The following is a 20,390-nucleotide window of genomic DNA, read 5'->3' as shown; positions in this document are numbered from 1 at the left end:
CAGAGGTATGCAACCATCATCTTAGTCAATTTTAGAATATTTCATCCCCCCGTATAGAAAACCCTGTACCCAAAAAAGGTCACGCCCCATTCCTCTCCTCCACTTAGTCCCAGACAACCACTAATCTTCTTTCTGTTTTTATGCATTTCCCTGTTCTCGTAAATTCATATGATTGGACTCATGCAATATGAATTTGTATGACTGATTTCTATTTATTTGCATAATGTTTTCGAGGTTCATCCATGTTGGGGGATGCCCTGATTTCAGTTCTTTCATAGCTGAATACTATTCCATTGCATGGATATACCACATTTTGTTTATCTGTTCATCAGCTGATGGTATTTGGACTGTTTCTATTTTATCCCCATCCTGAATAATAATGCTGCTGTGGACATTAGTGTGGAGGAATATATGTAGGCATGTGTTTTTATTTCTCTTGAGAGATCATTATTTCTATGATTTTGCAAAGTGTTTAATGAATGCCTTACACGACATAGGATATAATAGTGTTAATTTCCTTACCCCGACCTTCCTGAAGGTTATGAATGAAAGCTATTTCCTGCTTGCTGCCCTTGGAAGAAGGTCAGCCTCCCCCTACACGCCCCCCCACCAAAAAAAAACCAAACCCTGAGCCCTGTGGATCAGACTCTGAGGTTACTGTCCCCAGTTGTCCTGGTATCATCACGTAGCAGATTCTTGCACCTCATGAGGGGTTTGTGAGAGGTGGCAATTCAGGGGCGGAATGGTTGAAGGGTTGAGGGACCAAATACAGAATTTGGTGCAGGAAGGTAAAAATTGGAATCTGTGCTCTTAAACACTGATCTTTATTTTTTTTTTAAGAATTATTCCTTTATTGTAGGATTTTTATTTTTATTTTACTTATTTTGTGTAGAAGAACTGGGTGTAGGCCAGAGTTGTGGGGAGTGAGAGAATTCACTAGAGGCAGAGTGGAGAGCAGAACAGACACATCTACTGAAATGCACTGCTAAGGGGATCAGCGGGGGAGACAGGAGAAGTCTGCTGGGCCAAGGGGGTTAGCTCCCTGGCCAGGATCAAACTCAGGCCATTGTGGTGCTAGAGCTGAGACTCAACCCATAGGCCACCAGGGAGGCCCCAACACTGATCTTTAAGTCAAAGACCCTTGAATTTCTTGCCTTTTAAAGTACATCAATAATAGTGTCTGAAAATGGGTGAAAAGGCTTGTGCACGCTCTAATGTGCAGATGATATGGACAAAGGTTCTTACAAGTTCTGGGGCTGCCACAGAAGAAGAACCAGACTAATTCTTGCCTGTGGCTGGTTTTTTGACTCCAAGAAAGACCCAGGCCCTTTACCAGGACCACAGGCACATCAGTTTTCAGTGTGATCTGACTTGAACACTTCAGACTATTTTGGTTATTAAGGTGCCAATTTTGTCATAAATCAAATTCTTTGTGCACTCAAGTCTATGTCTAGGCTTCCTGTTCTGTTCCTCTGGTCTATTTACCTATTCATGTGGCAGGACTGCACTGTTTGAATTATAGAGGCTTTATAGTATGTTCCTTATCTGGTAGCACTAGTTCCCTTCCCCCATCCCATCTTTTAAAATTTCTCTTTCCAGTGTTTTCTTAGCTCTCCTTACTTGTTTGGTAATCTGACTTTAAACTATTCAAGGTCCTCTCGGAGGGTCTAGGGTGGGTTGGGGCTTGAATTGTCTTTTGGACTTCCGTGCGCTTACTTAGTTCAGTAAACCTGTTTAGTAAAATTCTGTTTTCTTTTAGAGTCATGAGCCCTAAAAGCTTCTAATTGCTGGATAGCATTCATTTTCCTGAACCTCCAAGAGCATTTTCAAAATAGCCTTTAATTGGGAGAATGTCAAACTGGGTAAACTTGAGTAGAGGGTGTATAGTTTTCTGTACTATTCTTGCAACTGTTCTGCAAGCTTGAAGTTATTTAAAAATAAAAAAGCTTTAAGGTCCTTGCGCTTCTGGTAACATCTTAGTAAAGCTTCCAGAAAGTCTTCCATGTGGTGGTTACAGCTTCTGTCTTGTTTGACCTGGGACTGATCCCTGCAAAGAAATGCAGTGGCTCAGTTAGGCATAACCTCTGTGTTTCCTGTAGCACTTAGCCATCCTGAAATTATGCAAACATTTATGCCTTTGACCCAAATACCCACAAGGACACATGGCCCATCCTTCAGACCCAGATCCCCAAAAGAACCCCACCTTCACTTGGTTTGCCTACCATGTTGTTTTATGTCAAAGACATCCACATGTATCTTTCCCTGCCCAGCTTTATTGAGATAGAATTGCCACATCACATTGTCTGCTTATGAGGTGCATGATGTGATGATTTATTACACGTAATAATGCAGAATCACCTCAGTGGGGTTAGTTAACACATCCATCACCTCACAGTTAACTCTGTGTGTATGTGTGTGTTTGTGTGTGTTGAAAACATTTAAGATCTACTCTCTCAGCAACTCTCAGGTGTGTAAGTAATGCAGTATTGTCACGTGCATCTTACTTCCTCTGCAAGAATGAAAACTCCCAAGGGATAAATAAATCTATTGATTTTTCCATTTCTCCCAGGCTTCCCCCAGTTCCCTGTGGGAGGAGGTACAGCTCTTAGTTGGAAGAAAGAATTATGGTTATTTCCTGGTTAGCCATAGGGCCCTCGATGATCTCTCTTTGGACCCATTGAAACATCTGTACTGGGAGTGGTTTCTGGAGGCCAGGATCCAAGTCTTGGTGGTTACTAAGGGAGAGGAGATAAAGAGAATAAAACATCACTTACCCTTCCGCTCAGGAGCCACAAAGCAAAACAAAAAATGAGCCATGTGTCCTGAGCTCAGGTGAGCTGAGAGGCACGTGGGGCCTGTTGGGGGCGCTGCAGGGCAGGCCACACACCCGCAAATTCCAGTGGGGGTTAGTCTCCCCTGCTATTTGTAATAGCAATAGTGACTCAGGTGCATTTTGGAAAGTTGAAAATCTGGTTTTTGTTGTTGTTGTTGTTGTTGAAAATAAATACAGGTAGAGAGAATGGGAAGAATCACTGTTTTTTACCCAACCACAATTACTGTTAATCCTTCGTTATAGTTCTGTCCAGTCATGTTCTTACATGTACGAGTTTGAATAGTAATAGACCCCCCTTTTATACATTAATTTATTTATTTGGACACAACCTTTTGGATCTTGTTTTGTTGGGCTAACATTACAACCTGGGCATTTTTTCTATTTAATACGTTTTTTTTTAAACTTGACATTTAAAAAATGCCAGCTTTTTTGAGATGTAACTTATATCCAGTTTAATTCACCTACATGACCTGTGAACTTTCATGGTTTTTTAGTACGTTCAGAGTTATGTGACCATCACCACAATCAAGTTTAAAACATTTTCCTTACCCCGGAAAGAAACCTTTGCTTCCATTCTTCATGCCCACGTTCTCCCACAAAGGCAAACACTAACCCACTTTCTGTCTCTATAAAACTGTAGCCTTCTTAAACATAATTTACTTTGTTTATAATATTCCATTGAACAGCTGTATCATACTTTACAATATCATTATATTGCTTGACATTTGAGTTATTTTTAGTTTTTCAGTGTTATAAGTAATAACATTGTGAACATTTATTCATACATTTTTCCATAATTAGAATTATTTCTTAGGATAGATGCCCAAAGCATAGAAATATATAATCACAGAACCATCAAAAGAGAGACACAAGGAGTCTTCTATCTCCTTTTCTTTCCGGTGTTGATGACATTCGGATAGTGTAAAAAAAAAAGTATAAAACACTTGCTTTTCTTGAAGAGCAAAACATGACAGACACCAAAATAATGAGCCAAAGTCTAGCTCTGGTCCTGACTACATATATAACGTGAGCCACCGTGACCCTGTAGTGAGGATTCTAAACAGACCCTTCCCAGCTCTATCGCTTATACATTGTGTGAACTTGACCTAGTGACTTGACCCCTGAGTCTCCATTTCCACATCAGAAAGAGGGTAGGCGCACTGACATTGATGTCTGTAGAGGTCAGAAATAGCCAGTAGCTTCTGGCCTTGCCAAGAACAGAGAGCGGAAGAGCTAGTTTACATATTTGGGAGTTAAAAGAACTTAGGATCTGACTCCTCCCAGTTTGGTGACTTGTAATACACAAAGTAACAAAAGGGAATGCACTTTTGTACTTATAAGAAAGTACATTTGCTTGAATTCTGATTTTTTTTTAAAGATTTATTTATTGGGCCTCCCTGGTGGCGCAAGGGGTTAAGCACAGCACTATGAAGCTATCACAGCCACTGCAGCATGAGTTCGATCCCCGACCGGCCAGGGAGATACCCACATGGCACAGCAGACCTCTCCTGACTTGCCCGCTGCTCCCCTCAGCAGTGTTTTCAGTCAGTCTGCCTGTTCTGCTCCCCACTCTGTCTCTGGTGAATCCTCTCACCCCACCCCCGCACCTCTGGCCTGCACCCCAGCTCTTGCATGCATGAATAAATCTTTAAAAAAAAACATTATCAATAATAGTGTCCGAAAAGTGGTGGGAGAGAGGAGGCTTGTGCGTGCGCTAATGTACAGATGATATGGACAAAGGCCCCCTGGGAGTCACCAGGCACTATGATCACCTTAAACGGTCCTTTTTCTTTTTACCCTCCACAAAATGGAGAACCAAGGCAACATATGGAAGTATTTCCACATTGCAAGGGAGTGAGGGAAAAAGCATGATTTGCAAATACTGTCAAATGAAAAATGTGTTTCCATCCTATGAAGGTGTCCAACTACATTACTATATGTAAGAATGTTCTGCAGATGTGAAATAATCTTTCCTGGGCTTATGAAAGTGAGAACAATCAAAGTCTTTTGCTGCTGCTGGCCTGGGGAGCACCAGCAAGTCAGGAGGGCCAGTCTTGCAATGTGCTGGCCTCAAATTCCCGGGGGCTGCGTTTGTCAGGCACACTGACAGGTGTAGGTCTGGCAAACACTGGTCACGTTGTTAAAGGAAAATACCATGGTCAGAAACTGGGTGTTCCTACCCATGGAAAGACTCATGGTTACTCAGCGTGTGCTCTTGGTCCTGAGGATCAAGGATCTGCGAGGCCGTGTCCTAAAGCATTTCAAGGGAAAGGAACAACTAACTGTGTGTGTGCTGGTGACACCGCCGTCCCCTTTCCGAGATGCTCTGAGATAGGGTAAACACACACCAGCGATAAAGACAGCCTTGCAAAGGAGAGGACAGAGGATGGTATTGCTGATGGACAGCACACGTAATCAGGTGTGCTGCACACGTAAATAACAGGAAAATAGACTCCACGGGTCCACCTATGCCCAGGGACTCCCTGGGGAAGGTGTAAATGCAGGTTCCTAGGCCCCTAAGGCAGTCTGAGTCATTCTGACTGGGGCCAGGACTCCTCACTTGTAGCAGTTGTCCCTGCTGATGCTTTTTATTTTTTTAATACCGGCTTTATTGAGACGTAATTCATATAGCATAGAATTCACCCTTTTAAAGTGTACAATTCAAATTTTTTTTATTATTTTAGCCATTTTTTTTGCAGACATCATCACAATCTAATTAGAATATTTTCATTACTCACCCCACCCCCTGAAAAACCCACATCTATTAGTGGTCACTGCCAGCATTCCCTCCCCATCTCCAAGCCCCTGGAAACCAGTAATCTATGTCTGTCTATGGATTTGCCGATTCTAGACATTTCATGTCAATGGAATCAGACAATGTGTTGGCCTTTGTCACTGGTTTCTTTCACTTCATATAATTATTTTCACATATCAGTCCTTTGTCCTTTATATGGCTGAATAATATTCTATTGTATAGATAGATCACATTTGGTTTGTCTATTCATCCGCTGATGAGGCACACATAAGAAAATGGTATGTGTGCACTTTTCTTCAACACTCTCATTGGAGGGGGAAATCTGGGCTCAAAAGCAGAACTCCTACCATAGGAAGACTTTGGTTGCTCGCAGAAAGGCCATTACCTTGTATTGCTACTGTCTCTCCCTCACGTGGTGCTCTAAGGGCCTGGTGTCTAGTTGCAGTAAGCGTTTGGTGCAGACATGATTTAAGCATTTGGGGCAAGAGTGCAGATTGCAGTTTTGCCAAGTATGGTCCTTGGTTCTAGATCTGAGGCAGCAGTGTAGCTGAGGTATAGACACGCATGTTTCTCTTGTTCCTCACCAACTTCTCCCCATTGTTAAAAGATTGGTTTCCTTTTTGAAAATACTCCAAACATTTTTGAAATGTAAAGAACCCCATGTTAATAAGAGAGACCAATATTAATTAATGTTTTGTTTGCTGAAGGGATGATGGAAATGAAGCTCAGGAAGGAGCTTCCCTAAGCAGACACAATAGGAGTTGTATTGTGTGACTGTGCTTGTGTGTGTTTTCCGTCTCAACATACTTCCTGTCTGAAAATACTTGCTCATAAGAATTCTCAGTTGAGAGAATGACTATTTTTGTTCTGCTGTGATTTTTATGGTTACTTCTCAATTTTGTCTCCTGCTTTCTGTAAGCTGATAAAACTAAGAATTTTTAGAATCATTGACACCTAACAGCTTGTTGCTTCATTTGCAACACAATAAAAAACATTTAAAATTTAATTTTGTTATAGAAGCAGAATGATGGACTATGGGTATTGGCATTTAAAATACTTCTCTTCAGGGCCTCCTTGGTGGCGCAGCGGTTGAGCGCTGGGTTGCGAAGCTGCCCGCAGCCTCTGCAGAGCCGGTTCGATCCCCGGCTGCTCCCTGGCCACCCGGTGAGGGTCCCACATGGCACGCAGACCTCTCCTGCCTCTCTCTGGTGAGAGAATTCACCAGAGCCAGAGCGGGGAGCAGAGCAGGCAGAAGGACCGAAGTACACTGCTGAGGGGAGCAGCGGGCTGTAGAAGAGGTCTGCACGCTATGCGGGACCCTCCTCCGGTGGTCGGGGAGCAGCCGGGGATCGAACCGGTGTTGCAGAGGCTGCGGGCAGCTTCGCAACCCCGCGCTCAACCGCTGCGCCACCGGGGAGGCCCTAAATAAATAAATAAATCTTTAAAAAATAAATAAATAAAATACTTCTCTTCAATTTATAAGAGTTTTTTTTTAATGTATGGAAATATTCAAATATACAAAAAAATGAACTTTCATGTACCCATCAGCCAGCTTCAAATTTTGAATAACATTTTTTTTTATTCCCTCCCTCTCTCTCTTTGAATAACATTTTAATTGTAGTTAAAATTATTAGTACTAATTAAACCCATCTGGGGAATGGTACTTCTATTTTTATGGGAAGCAGTTGAGTGGGAAAATGTGTTTTTACCAGTCATGCATGCATTATTTCTCCTGGAAACCAGTCTGTTTGGATCACAAGGCCAAATTACCCAGGAAGAAATAAAGGACCTTGAGTTGTATAAAAATCATATGAGGCCTTTGATTTACATGTTTAAATGTAGGCTCCAGGCTGCCCCCAGTCAGTGTTGGTACATCAGAATGATGCCGGGAATCTGTATGTCTGAAAATGTCCCCAAGCTCACCGAAACAGGTTCCAAGTGGGCCACACTCAGACGCAGCACCATCTTGTAGGCCCAGACCTCTCAAGTGACAGTCAAGTTCATTGTGGTGGTTTAATCACAGAGAACTCCCTCCCAACTAGCAGGTCAGTCTGGACCTGCCACCTGATTAATGACTCTTAAGCATCAGAGACAAGAAAAGGTAGGGCCAGAATTTCACGGGCACAGCATTTTCTATTCCTCTGTGAGTTCAGACCTCACTGCCCCCACAGTTCCAGCCCTGGAGGCTCCCTTGAATCTGAAACATGGCACCCCCCGTTTCTCCCAAGACGTGGATTTCATTCTGGAAATCATTAGTACCTGAGGGGAAATGAGTTCACTTATGTACCTTGTTACTTAGATGCTGCCTGCCATCTTCCAAGTCCATACAAGGAAGATACTACATGTCTGCATTAGACACAGTGGGCTTTGTCCCTTTTGTTAAAGTTCTGGCTTCCTGGGAAGTAAAAGGTAACAGTTTCCTTGGGAGAGAGCGGGTTCTGGGGCTTGGTGCTGTCCCTGAGGGCAGAGGCCATGTCTTACTCACCGTGAAGTCTCCAGAGCATCCTGCACAGGCCTGGCCTCTAGTCATAGTGCCAGTGAAAGATGATGCCAGCCTGACAGGAAGAGAGTGGGTAGGAGGAGCTGCTCACAGGGAGCAAGTCTGCGCTGCTGAGGGCTTGGCCTGTGGAGGCACAGTGCCGACTTGAGGGGGGCGACGTGCAGGGCGTGGCCATGGTCCTTCGTGTCTGATGGGGCCTCTGCCAGAAGCAGCACAGAAGAGCACTGTCTGTGAACCCAGCCAAGTGGAGAGGCTCCAGAAGCTCACAGCTTTGCAGAGCAATGTGAGCGGCATCCAGTTTCTTCCTGTCCCTGAAAGGCCTTTTGGGGCCTCCTCCATAAGCAAAGGGAGAGCCCTGGGACCTGGCTTCTTTAAAGGATTTTCTCTCAGGGCCTCCCCTAGTGACGCTGCCGTTGAGCGCTGGGCTGCGAATCTGCCCGCGGCCTCTTTGCAGTGCTGGTTCGATCCCCGGCCGCCGGCGAGGGTCCCACATGGCGTGCAGACCTTTCCTGCCGTGCCTGTATTTCGTCACTCTGCCTTTTCTGTTCCCTGCTCTGGCTCTGGTGGATTCTCTCACCCTCCCACGCTTCTGACTGTACCCAGTGCTTGTATAAATAAATAAATAAATAAATAAATAAATAAATATCCAAAAAAAAAAAAAAAGGATTTTCTTTCAGTGCTGACAGACCCCAAATTGTAGGGTACCCCATCATTGGGGAAGCACAGCTGAGTCCATGGACGGCCCTGAGCTCCATCCCTCTCCCCAACACACAGTTGCTCAGGCCTCTTTCTTTTTCTTGTTTTTCGGGCCACTGTTCCCTAATCCCCCTTTTTTAAATTTGTTACCCGTGTCAACTCTCCCTTCCCTTTTGTCTCTCTCCCTCTAGCCTCCCTCTGCTCATTCCAAGAGTTACGTGGATGTTAGAAGCCCAGCCCCTTGATTTGTTGAGGGGAGGAGATACCCTGGTCAGGGCCTTGGGCAGCTACCCTGTCATCTGGCAGGTAAACCGTCCTGGAAGAGGGGCCGGGAATCTTGAAGAGGGGGGAGGAATTTTCTGAAGGTGCAGTGGAAAGGAAACAAGAATGTGAACCTCCACCATTTCAGTTCTCATTGCGCGTCCAGGCAGGGAGTTCTCTCTCTGTCAGGAGGGACCAGTCGTGTCCTCCGCTTTATCCTAGAATGCTGGGCTCGCCCTGCTGGCATTCCTGATGGGTCTTCCTGGCCACGTCCACCTGAGCAAAGGCCAGCTGTCCTCGTGCTGAGACAGAGTTCTGTGGGGACCTGCTAACGAGATAACGTACCTTGGTTGCTTCAGTTCCTTCGATGTCGAGCACAGGCAGGGATAGAACTGCTGTGGCTTCTGTACTGGACTGCTGCTTGGTAGCGCCCAGGCCTCTTGTCCAACTTTCAGACTTGAGGTGCTCCGTGGGATTCCTGGGTTTGCCAGGAACACCTGCAGGTTTCCTTAGGCCAGACGGCTCACCCAGCAGCGTTTCCTCAGCCTGGGTCCGGAGCAGCGGGAGTGGCTGTCCTGTCCGGCCCTGTGGGTTAACTCGGCCCTCATGGCCAGCAGCGCGTGGTATGCCCTCTGGGCAGGTGGCTTATTTCTTGTTTCAAATAAAGTAACAGTTCTTCCGTGGAGTCTATTAGCTCGTCACAGGTTCTCAGAGAGCCAGAAAAACTGCCAGGTTGTGCTGGTATTTATGTTTTGCTTTTGAAGATTATATGCTTTCTTAAAAATTGTGATTTTATCTAAAAGGTCTACACACCACACGCACACACACACACACACACACACGGGAAGAGCTTGGCATGGAGTCTGTGTCTGGGTGGACCTTAAGATTCTTTGCCCTTATGTCACCCCATCTCCCCCATCCCTCCTTCCTGGGTCAGGTTCTAAATGGTACATTCTCTCTTTCTCTCTCTCGCTCTCTCTCTCTCAATCTCTCTCTTTCACACACACGCACACGCACACACGCGCACACACTCTCCCAGGAGGACTCTCTTGGGGATAAGTAGTTTGGGGTGTGGGCCCCAGATTTGCTGTTGTGGCTCACAGCGTGCCTCCCTGTTCCCCCAGGCTACTCGGAGCTCCTCACGGTGCTGACATGATGACAGTGTGCAGGCCGGCCCAGGGCAGCCACAGCCAGACTGCAAACCTGAGCTATAACTTGGCTGACAAGTAAGAAGCTTCTCCCCCAGAGTGTGGAGCTGGCCCGCAGTCTTCATCTCCTGCCTTCCCCTCCTCCTGGCCCTCCCTCCCTGAATGAAGGGGGCCTCTGCTAAACCTCCTGTAAATCATCTCACACTGCTGCTCTTGGTTGAGAACCTGATACCAAGTGGTCTCGTCTCGCTAGTGTCTCTTTATGCGTCCCAGTCCGGGGTCTTCTTTCTGCCTACTGGGACCCATGGGTGTTTTAACTATCTGGTGTCCTAAATCGCTGCAGCGATCGCTGTCCACACGGCTGGCTTGACCCCTCTCCTGTTAGCAGGACGTGTTCCCCCCAGAACATTCTCTCATGCTCTGCCACGGAGCAGGCGATCACTGAACCCTCGCAGCTCTGAGTGGGCGCCAGAGCCCCTTGAGGGCCATAGAACCCTGCAGACAGGAACTAGAGAAACTTGGGAGCACTCTGCCAGGTGACAGAGGTTTCACCATCGTGCCTCTCTAGCCTAAACTTTGTCAATCCATTGTGGTCTTTGGGGTCTTTTTCCCTCTTCAGCTTTTTAGATGTGGCCACAGTGATTGTGAACGCACTCCAGATGTTTGAGATCTTAGCCAAGAACTTCGATCATTACAAGCTCACTAGTTACATTTATTAATATGAAGACTTATAATGTATGCACACTCTGGGCATATGACATCTGTTAACTCATTCATTCACTTAATACGTATTTCTTATTTTTTTTATTTTGACATATTAATTTATTCAAATACCAGGCTGATGACACATGGTCCAAGAACACGCAGATAACAAGCCAGATATCACCAGATGTTAAAGGCTGGTCTTCAAGCATGGTAGCCAACAAGGCCACGCTAGCCAATGAGGCCACACTTGCCTGTGATCTTGCTGACAGAGAACCACGTCCACACCTCAGTGGGCACTGAACCACAGCAGAGCTTCCTTAACTGGGAGCAGTTTGCAGCCACCACTTTAGGTGCAATGGCTGTTTTTGTCAAGCTCTGAAAAGCTGTAGGGATCTCAGCAGGGGTTGGAGGAACCAGCTCAACCTTGGCAGAGTGCCAGAGTGTGGTGCCAAAATGTGGCCAATAGAGGCTTTAAGTAAGCCACAGCGGCACTCACCAGAGCCGGGCCTTCTCCACAAGGTAACGGACAAACTGGGCCACGGTTCTAGAAGGGAAAGCCCGTGGCCCTGGATATCTGGCTGAATGTCACCCACCCTCTAATACATATTTGTCGACTAGCTACTCTGTGCTGAGCACAGCAAACAAGATGAATTTGACCTTTGCATTTACAAAATTTCAGTGTAGAGAAGAGAGAGTTCTTCAGATGAAAAAAATGGAACCAAGATTCTAACCCACACCCTGCTGACTCTAAACCCTTGTATTTACCCACTGTGAAAACAGCACAGATGGTATGAGGGACTTGCCATTATTATATATTATGGTATCAGTACATTATATCATCATGCTGCCAGGAATTACACATTATAGCATCAGTTGCCACTCAGCATGCACTGACCTGGGCTGTGTTGCTGTGTGTCTGTCCTGTCTCTGTCTTGCTTTTAGCACCATGATTCCAACTACACTCTGAATCCATGCTTGTGTCCCCAGGGGGACAGGACAATTAAAACTTGTGTTTTTCTTTTGGAGGCACTCTGTTATGAATGCTAATTGTTTATTTAAATAAGGAATTCAGCCCTGGTGGCCATATTTAACATGAAAATGTGTTTGCATTTTCACACGTTTCTAATTTATGCTCTGCAACCAATAACAGCAACACAATTTACGTGCTAATGTCCCAATCTAGGGAGAAGTCTTTACATAAACAACTGTTAGTCTTTGGAATTGAAAGCAAAGTAGTAACAGGATGTGTGAAATTGCTAATTATTCATCCCTCACCGTGATCCTTAATTGGGGTTTCAGAATTCCTATACAGTCAGGTCTGTATATTCAGAAAATGTGCCTGTCGAAGTTGGTCTGTGTGTGTTTGCACATTTTGGCACATCCAAGGTCACCGTGTGAAGTTATGGCCTCCACATTGCATTTCCAAACACACACCTGCCCCCATTCTGCTTAGACTGGCTAAAACCTCTTTTTCCTTTCAGAATAATTTTTAACATCACTGATCTCCTGAAATCACATTCGGAGGCATATATCTCTCCATGTATGTTTTAGGCCAGAACTTTCGGCAATGATGGGAATATTACTCTGCTCCGTCCAAGGTGGCCACCCTTAGCCACATGCGGCTCCTATGATTGTGACATGCAGCCAGTGCAAGTGAGGGACTGAAGCTCCATAAATTTGATTTATGGATAAATATTGGGTTGTGGGCATAATCATGATGCATTTTTGCTTGAACACATGGGAAAATACATCATGACTTTTCCGACAAGCCAGTAGTCACATGGTTAGTGGCTGTTCTATTGAACAGTGCAGTTCTAGGCTACGCATGAACTCTGAATCTGCCTGTCATTCACGTAACAAATATTTACTGACCACCTACTCTGCCAGGCATTGCTCTGGGTGCTAAGTTTCAGCCAAATCCCATGAAACAACCCCTTATCCTCATGGAGAGGCCAGTTTAGTGGGGCTCCCATCCTGGAGGAGGTGCAGCCTGAATGCAGCCAGTCATGACACTCAAATGAAGACAATGAATCGAGGTCAGAATTAGCAAAAATTTCATGACTTATGATGCAGTTGTAATTTTTTTAAAATATTGATTTATTTATGCATAGAAGAACTGGGGTATAAGCCAGAGGTGTGGTGGGTGAGAGGGTCACCAGAGGCAGAGTGGGGAGCAGAACAAGCAGATCTACTGAAATACGCCGCTGAGGGGAGCAGCAGGTGAGACAGAAGAGGTCTGCTGCGCCATGTGGGTCAGCTCCTTGGCCGGGGATTGAACTCAGGCCTTGGCGGTGATAGCGCTGAGATTTTAACCCATAGGCCACCAGAGAGGCCCCAGTTGTAATTTTTAAATAGTCATTACAAGGACCCATCTGTGGACAAAAGAAGCAGAGGAAACTTAGACTCTAATTTTTTTAATCTCATGAAATCCCTCCTGTGTTCATCAGAGAAAAATCTAATAGTGGTGAAAACCACCGTCTGTGCCACACTCGTGACTTGCTAGATGCTTTGTGTGGGCTGCCCCTGCAGATGTTTACAGCCACCTGTCAGATATGTGTTGTTATTACTATTCCCATTTCACAGGTGAGGAAACAGATTTCGAGAAGTTAAGCAACTTGCCCAATGTCACACATCTGACCAATAGTAGAATTAGGATTTAAACCCAAGTCAGATTGGACTCCAAATGTCCAGTAGGTCCTTTCATTCCACCATGCTGTCCCCCAAGGAGAACATAAAGTGATTTCTTTCAAACGGTGGTTTCCCTGTTTGTGGTTTGCAACAGGCATATGGCATTTGTATCTTGTTCTAGCAAGTTTGTATGACCAGCCAAGGGCAGTAGCCAAGACGCCCTCACTCAGTGTTTGTCTTTCTTGTTCAGGGTCAAGGTGAAAGGTACAGGGGCTGGAGAAGACCCTCGAAGGCAGCCATTTAAATCCTCCATTCCTTTCCGAGAGGCTGATCAGGACTCACCCTCCAGAAGAAGCCCCATAGAAAGCCTCCACAGCCTGATGCTGGAGCCGAGAGTGGACTGTTTCTCGAAGAACATGTTCAGCTCAAACATGATCATCAGCGACCCAGCTTCAGAGCTCAGTGCAAAAGAAGCCAGCAGGGCTGGGAGGAAGCAGCTCGGGGGTCTTCCAAACCCCTGCCCGCCTGCACGAGGTGGGGCCCGGCACAAGTCCCTCAGCATAAAGGACAAGATATCGGAATGGGAAGGGAAAAAGGAGTGGCCGGCTCCTGCGGCTGGCAGGAAAGTGGACGGGCCAGAGGCCTACCTGCCGGCCTGTGTGATGGAGAGAAGGAGGAGCGACGGGGGGAGGACTCGGGTCGCAGAGGCGCAGAATGGAAGCAGGCCAGAAACAGAGAGCCCGGAGAAGGAGAGGAACAAAGGGGTGCTGAGAGTTGGGGGCCAGGATGCGGAGCGGAGGCAGGATCTCAGCCAGCCAGACAGGGAGCTGGCTTCAAGCATGGCCGGGTGCCCCAGGCTCGGCAAACAGCGCCTTCAGCACGACAGCCTTTCCGTGCAGAAGCAGGTCAAGAAACTGGAGCAGGCGCTGAAGGACGGCTCGGCAGGGCTGGATCCCCAGTTACCGGGGACCTGTTACTCCCCACACTGCCTGCCGGACAAGACAGAGGAGGGGCCCTCCCTTTTTGAGACCCGTGGGGCCGGGAGCGGCTCAGAATTCAGGAGCCACCCCTGGGACCTGGAGGCCAGGGCGCCCGCCCAGGAGGCTGTGGAGGAGAGGAAAGGCTGGTGCTGGAGGCCCAGCGACCAGGGCCCGGATGGCGTGTGCCGGGGCTCGGAGGGCAATCCCCCAAAACCCTTCATCAACCCCCTGCCCAAACCCCGGAGAACGTTCAAACACGATGGAGAAGGGGACAAGGATGGGAACCCAGGCATGAGGTTCAGGAAAGAGAAACGGAACCTGCCTCCTCTGCCCTCCTTGCCACCCCCGCCCCTGCCCTCATCTCCGCCCCCCTCATCTGTGAACAGAAGACTGTGGAACGGGAGGCCCAAGCCCAGTGCCGACCACAGGTAAGTGACCCGTGGCTGCACGCTGCCCGGCAGCCGGCTGTCCTCCCCGTCTCGGATTTATCAAGCTGAGAGCTGGGGTACAGACCAGAGGTGCGGGGGGTGAGAGGACTCACCAGAGACAGAGTGGGGAGCAGAACAGGCAGATCCACTGAAATACACTGCCGAGGGGAGCAGCGGGCGAGTCAGGAGAGGTCTGCTGTGCCATGTGGGTAGCTCCCTGGCCGGCCGGGAATCAAACTCATGCTGCAGAAGCTGCAGATAGTTTCACAGTGCTGTGCTCAACCCCTTGCACCACCAGGGAGGCCCAAGGTGGCTTATTGATTAAACCTGGAAATTTGAGAGCTGATGATGCCCTGTCCTCAAAAGAGTATTTGCTTTTTAAGAGTTGCCTTTAGGAGGTGATAAGTGCTTGTCATTCAGATGAAACCCATAGTTGCATGGAAACTTGTGTTGACACTGGCAAGCCCTGATGGTGCTAATTGATTGAGGCCCCTTCTGCCACCTCCCCTGACTAGCAGGTGGTGCTTTTGGAATCTTTCCTGCCTCTTCCTGCGGTGTTTTTCTTGGGATGGGCTCTTGAAGCACACTGCCTGGGGCTGCCGGGCCCTGTCACCCTCTGTCTGTGTGACTTTCAACAAGTCGCTTAACTTTTCAAAGCCTCCGTTTTCTTCTTAATGTATAGGCGTGTAGTTACATAGCTGCACACCCTATTTTATAATACCAAAACCATACCTTTGATAATAGAGCATGGGAGTGCCTGGAAATAAAATCTGTGCTTTGGAAGGAATTTATTTTCTGCCTTGAAATCTAATTTCTTGTCCACGCCTATCATGTGCTAATTGGTTTGACACTCACTTGTCTGGAAATCAGTTTTAGAGCAAAACTCCTCAAAACGCTTGTCTGTACTTATTGTCATCATTTCTTCTTTTCCTTGACTATGGCTCGACTTTGCCCCTTATCCTGGAACTGCCCTTGAACTGTCCTTGACCAAGGCCACCCACCACCTCCATCCTGCCAAATCCAATCGCCAGTTCCCTCTCCTTTTCTTACTTGACCTCTTGGAATTTGAAGAACAAGTTGACTCCCTCCATCTCGAAACACTGTCTGCACTTGGCTTCTAGGACACCTCCTTTCCTGGTCGTTCTCTTCCCTGTTTGCTCCTCCTCGGTTCCATTCTCCTCTCTCTCCATGTGCAGACAACAGCCTCCTCCCCAGTCCATCCCTGTCCCGGGATCAGAGCAGGTTCTTTTCCATCTCCATTCACTCGCCACATGAGCTGCTCCAGTCCCGGGACTCTAAATCTCAGTTACATACTCCGGAACCCCAAATCTGTATGTCTGGTCCTAACTCCCTCTCCCAGGTTCAAGTTTGTATCACCATCTCCTGCCTGGGTCTCCATCTGGTTATCTGATAGTTTGAACTTGACATGTTGAAACCTAAACTATCAACCCAGGTCACCACGAACTCTTTCCTCCCTATATATTCAGGAATTACCATCGTATTAAATGGCGCTGCCCTTCATTTTGCTGAGACCAGAAACCTAGGGGTTATCTCTGATTCCTGTCCTTTTCACTGTCCCCCCCCCCACCATCTGATTCCACCTAAGCCCTTTGTTTCTAGTTTTAAACATGATCTTGAATCTGACTATATCTCTTCCACTGCTACCACTTTAGCCGTGTTGAACCCACTCCCTACCCCCAGTGTATTCTTTCCCTAGCAGCCAGAGGAGTCTTCTAGAAATATAGATCCTATCCTGTCAATATGGCCTGTCAGGTAGTGTTCCTTTGCCTGCAAAAAATCATCATTTCCTATATTCTCTTCTAGGGAGAAAGTTGCATGTTATAGAATTGTATATGCAGATAAATTATAACCTTCTAGATAGGCAATTGTGCTATGTATACTGTTTTTTACTTAGTACATCGAGATCTTTCAATGTTACTTTTTTTTCTGCTTTTTTTAACTGCCACTTTCTCTACATTATGTGGATAAACCACATTTTATTTAGCATTCCTCTACCAATGGATGCTTAAATTACATCCAGTTTACAAATAATGCTATGATGAGTAGTCTGTAGCTTTCGAGAAGACTCTAGAAGTAGAACACTTACTAGTTCTGTTGCTAGCTATGTGACATTGGATAAGCTACTGAATTGGCGTTGGTTTCATTCTGCTTATTTGCAAAATGGTGGTAATTATAGTAACCACTTTATAGGTTTGTGAATATGATTTTAAATATAGGTTATACATAAGTTCAAAAAGAGCGCAGCTATATTGTAAATGCTCAATAAATGTTAACTATAATTTTATTTTCTTGCTCTATTCTGTTTTATTAATTATAGTATCTATTTCTTTCTAATTCCAAACCATTTCAATTATTTTTAACCTCATGTTTTACTATCTAATAGAGTTACAGAAATTTCTTATTGTTGCTAATAATCACAGTTAATTCTCAGTCACTTTATTCTCTTGGACATCTTACATATACTATCATATACACATTTTTAAAATGACCTTCTGAGCTCCTTTTTAATAATTGTAAACCCCTTATTTATTTCCATATTATTTTCCTTTTTCAAAAATGTCTTCACTATTCTTTCATGTACTTTTCCAAATGCTCTATATGTCACTAACAAAATTTTATACACATTTAACATGTGTTAATCCAACTTCTTTTTTTTTTTTTAAAGAGGCATGCATTATTTATTTATTTGTTTGTTTGTTTGTTTGTTTATACATGCACTGGGTACAGTCAGAAGCGCGGGAGGGTGAGAGAATTCACCAGAGCCAGAGTGGGGAGCAGAGCAGGCAGAAGGACTGAAGGACACTGCTGAGGGGAGCAGCGGGCGGCAGGAGAGGTCTGCGCGCCATGTGGGACCCTCCTCTGGTGGCCGGGGAGCAGCCGGGGATCGAACCGGTGCCGCAGAGGCCACGGGCAGCTTCGCAACCCAGCGCTCAACCTCTGTGCCACCGGGGAGGCCCTAATCCAACTTCTAATCCAAGTTCTATATATTTGCTAAATTTATTCTTTTGTAATTATTAATATGACCTTTTTTTCTCATTATATGATCCTTGTATTTAATTTATTCTTGTATATTATCCTTTTAAGACTCCTTAAAGAACTGTCTTACTGTTTCTAATAGTTTATCAGTTGGTTCTCTTGAAGTTTCTATGTGCACAACCATAATATCTGTAAAGAATTATCACTTTACTTTTTCCCTTTTTAGCTTATACCTCCAAATTCTTTGGCTTACCAAATCACACTGGAAAATACTTTCAGGACAGTGGTAAATGATACTGCCAGCAGCATCAGGCAGCCTTACCAGTCCTGACTTTCCTAGGTGTCCCACTCCCAAGCGCTGTTATTTGAGATATGATTTTGTTACCAAGGTGATATTTGTTTATTTTTTTTCCAGTAGTCATACTCATTTATTTATTTATTTATTACTACGTTTTACAAATTAGGATTGAGTGCTAGAGGGTTTTTTTTTTTTAAAGAATTATTCCTTTATTGTAAGATTTATTTTATTTATTTTTTGCATAGAACTGGGATGTAGGCCAGAGGTGCAGGGGATGAGAAGATTCACCAGAGACAGGGTGGGGAGCAGAACAGGCAGATCCACTGAAATACACTGCTGAGGGGAGCAGCAGGCGAAACAGGAGAGGTCTGTGCCATGTGGATCAGCTCCCTGGCTGGGGATCCAACTCAGTCTGTCACGGTGGTTAACACTGAGACACTGAGACTCACTCAGCCCCTAGGCCACCATGGAGGCCCTTTTTTTTCAGCAGGTGGGGAGAGGAAATATTAGATTTTGTCAAATTTTCAGCAACCATGTATGGTCCAAAGGTTCTGCTTTGATCTCTTGAAAGTGAATTTGTTCCCTAATTATTAACCCATCTATACATTTTTGGAATGGACTCCCAATTGTTCCTGGTTTATTATTCTTTTACTGCACTGCTGAATTCTCTTTACTAGTATTTTATTTATATATTTGTCTCAGTATTGCCTACATGGGACTGGCCTATGAGGACTTTATTCTACTAGCTTTATCAGACTCTGGTGTCAGAGTCATGTGAGTTCTATGGAAGAATCCAGAGGCTTCCTTCTTCAGGTTCTGAGAAAGTTTGATTCCATCTTTGACTCTAAATCCTTTTCCAAACCAATGCCAGAGCCCAGGTGCCTAAATGCGCTCGTGACTTTTCTGCTCCTGTGTCCAGAGCTTCGGCAGAGCAGCCTCCACGCCCTCTCTGGGCTGTTCCTCCAGAGAGGCTCCTCTCCCAGCGTGGTTCTGGGAGACTGGAGTTTCATGTCATCACTGACAGACAAGACAGTCCAACCTGGTAAAAACAGTTTTCCCCATTATCTTTTTCTCTCCAGGCTGCCATTTGCTCTTTTCAGCCTTCCAGTGTTTTCTTTATAAAACAGCTAAAGATACTTATTTTCAATCCAGAGGTGAATATTTTCTTGGCCAGTTTGAATATGGTTGCATCAGCTGTGTTTTAAGAATTTGGCTTTGGCTTTTTCTTTCTGTTGAAAATAGTTCAGTGGGGGTGATTAGGGCAAGATGTTCACTTTGTCCTCTTAGGACAAGCTCGTTCTTGTGGGCCTATCTCTTGAAAAGAAAAGAAAAGGCTCAACTCTGGATCTGGCAGACTGACTGCCCTCTCTGAGGCTGGAAAGCCAAGCCAAGGCTGAAGAAAGAAAAGATTAAGGACTCTGAGGTTAGGAAGGTTTCAAGTTACACGGCCAGGCTGTGCGCTTTAGAGGACACGCTCCCCGGTTTCCACCCGCCAGAGTCCAGCCGAGGATTCGGGTCCTCACGTGGAGAAAACGCGTTTTCTTGCTATGCTTATAGGTCCCCCTTTTCTCTCTCCTCTCTGCTTCCTCCTCCCTTCTTCCCTTTTCCGTCTTCATTTCTCTAAAGCCCCAGGAAATGAAATACAAGGACTTAGGTCTTCAATCCTAAAATGGAAAATGAGAAACCCTCAGATGTCGGGAAATTCCAAAGATAAGGCTCCTCCGGCAGCATCAGCTTCGGGCCTGTCTGTTCTATGGCGGACGTTTCATAGCTTTGGCAGGAGCGCCTCAGGGCCGACACTGAACATGGAAAGTTCCTGCTTTTTTAGGGGTAAGCAGCGGAATTCACATGTGTCTGTACATCCAAAATGCTTTCACTTGAATTCAGATTTTTTATTTGCGTTTAATTGGATCAGCTGACAGCGTTTTTAGTTTTTTATGAAACCGAATAACTACATTGACCAAAATTTCAACTTTTTCGCTGATTGTTTTGGCATTGTATAGATTCGACCTCTCCTTGGGGCGTCAGTGTGAGGCTGCAGGACTTGCTGAGGGCACGCAGCCTCTGTCATTCTGCCAGATCACGCTGGGCTGTCATGGATTCCGTCATCTCCATCTTCTGTGTGACGGATCGGGGTCCCCCAGAGCCCTGGCGGGCAGCA

General features: G+C 45.7%; 1 protein-coding gene across 5 annotated transcripts in view; it reads left to right on the top strand.

The window, feature by feature from the left end:
- The window catches only part of DENND2A (DENN domain containing 2A), an 80,785-nt gene that overhangs the window by 13,655 nt on the left and 46,740 nt on the right, over window positions 1-20,390 (top strand). For 3 of the 5 annotated variants that reach the window (XM_037514450.2, XM_037514481.2, XM_054692732.1), the window contains exons 2-3: window positions 10,170-10,271; window positions 13,777-14,934. In XM_037514450.2, coding sequence (XP_037370347.1) covers window positions 10,198-10,271; window positions 13,777-14,934 — 1,232 coding nt within the window. In that variant the 5' untranslated portion in view covers window positions 10,170-10,197. Of the gene's footprint in view, window positions 1-9,045; window positions 9,091-10,169; window positions 10,272-13,776; window positions 14,935-20,390 lie in introns of those variants that run through there. The other 2 variants (XM_037514460.2, XM_037514471.2) reach the window with 2 other exon arrangements.

The sequence above is a fragment of the Talpa occidentalis genome, unplaced genomic scaffold, assembly GCF_014898055.3.
Source record: "Talpa occidentalis isolate TD23 unplaced genomic scaffold, MPIMG_talOcc4v2.1, whole genome shotgun sequence".
Classification (NCBI taxonomy): Eukaryota; Metazoa; Chordata; class Mammalia; order Eulipotyphla; family Talpidae; genus Talpa; species Talpa occidentalis.
The sequence above is the reverse complement of the archived record's forward strand: the minus strand, read 5'-3'. Positions and strand labels throughout refer to the sequence as shown.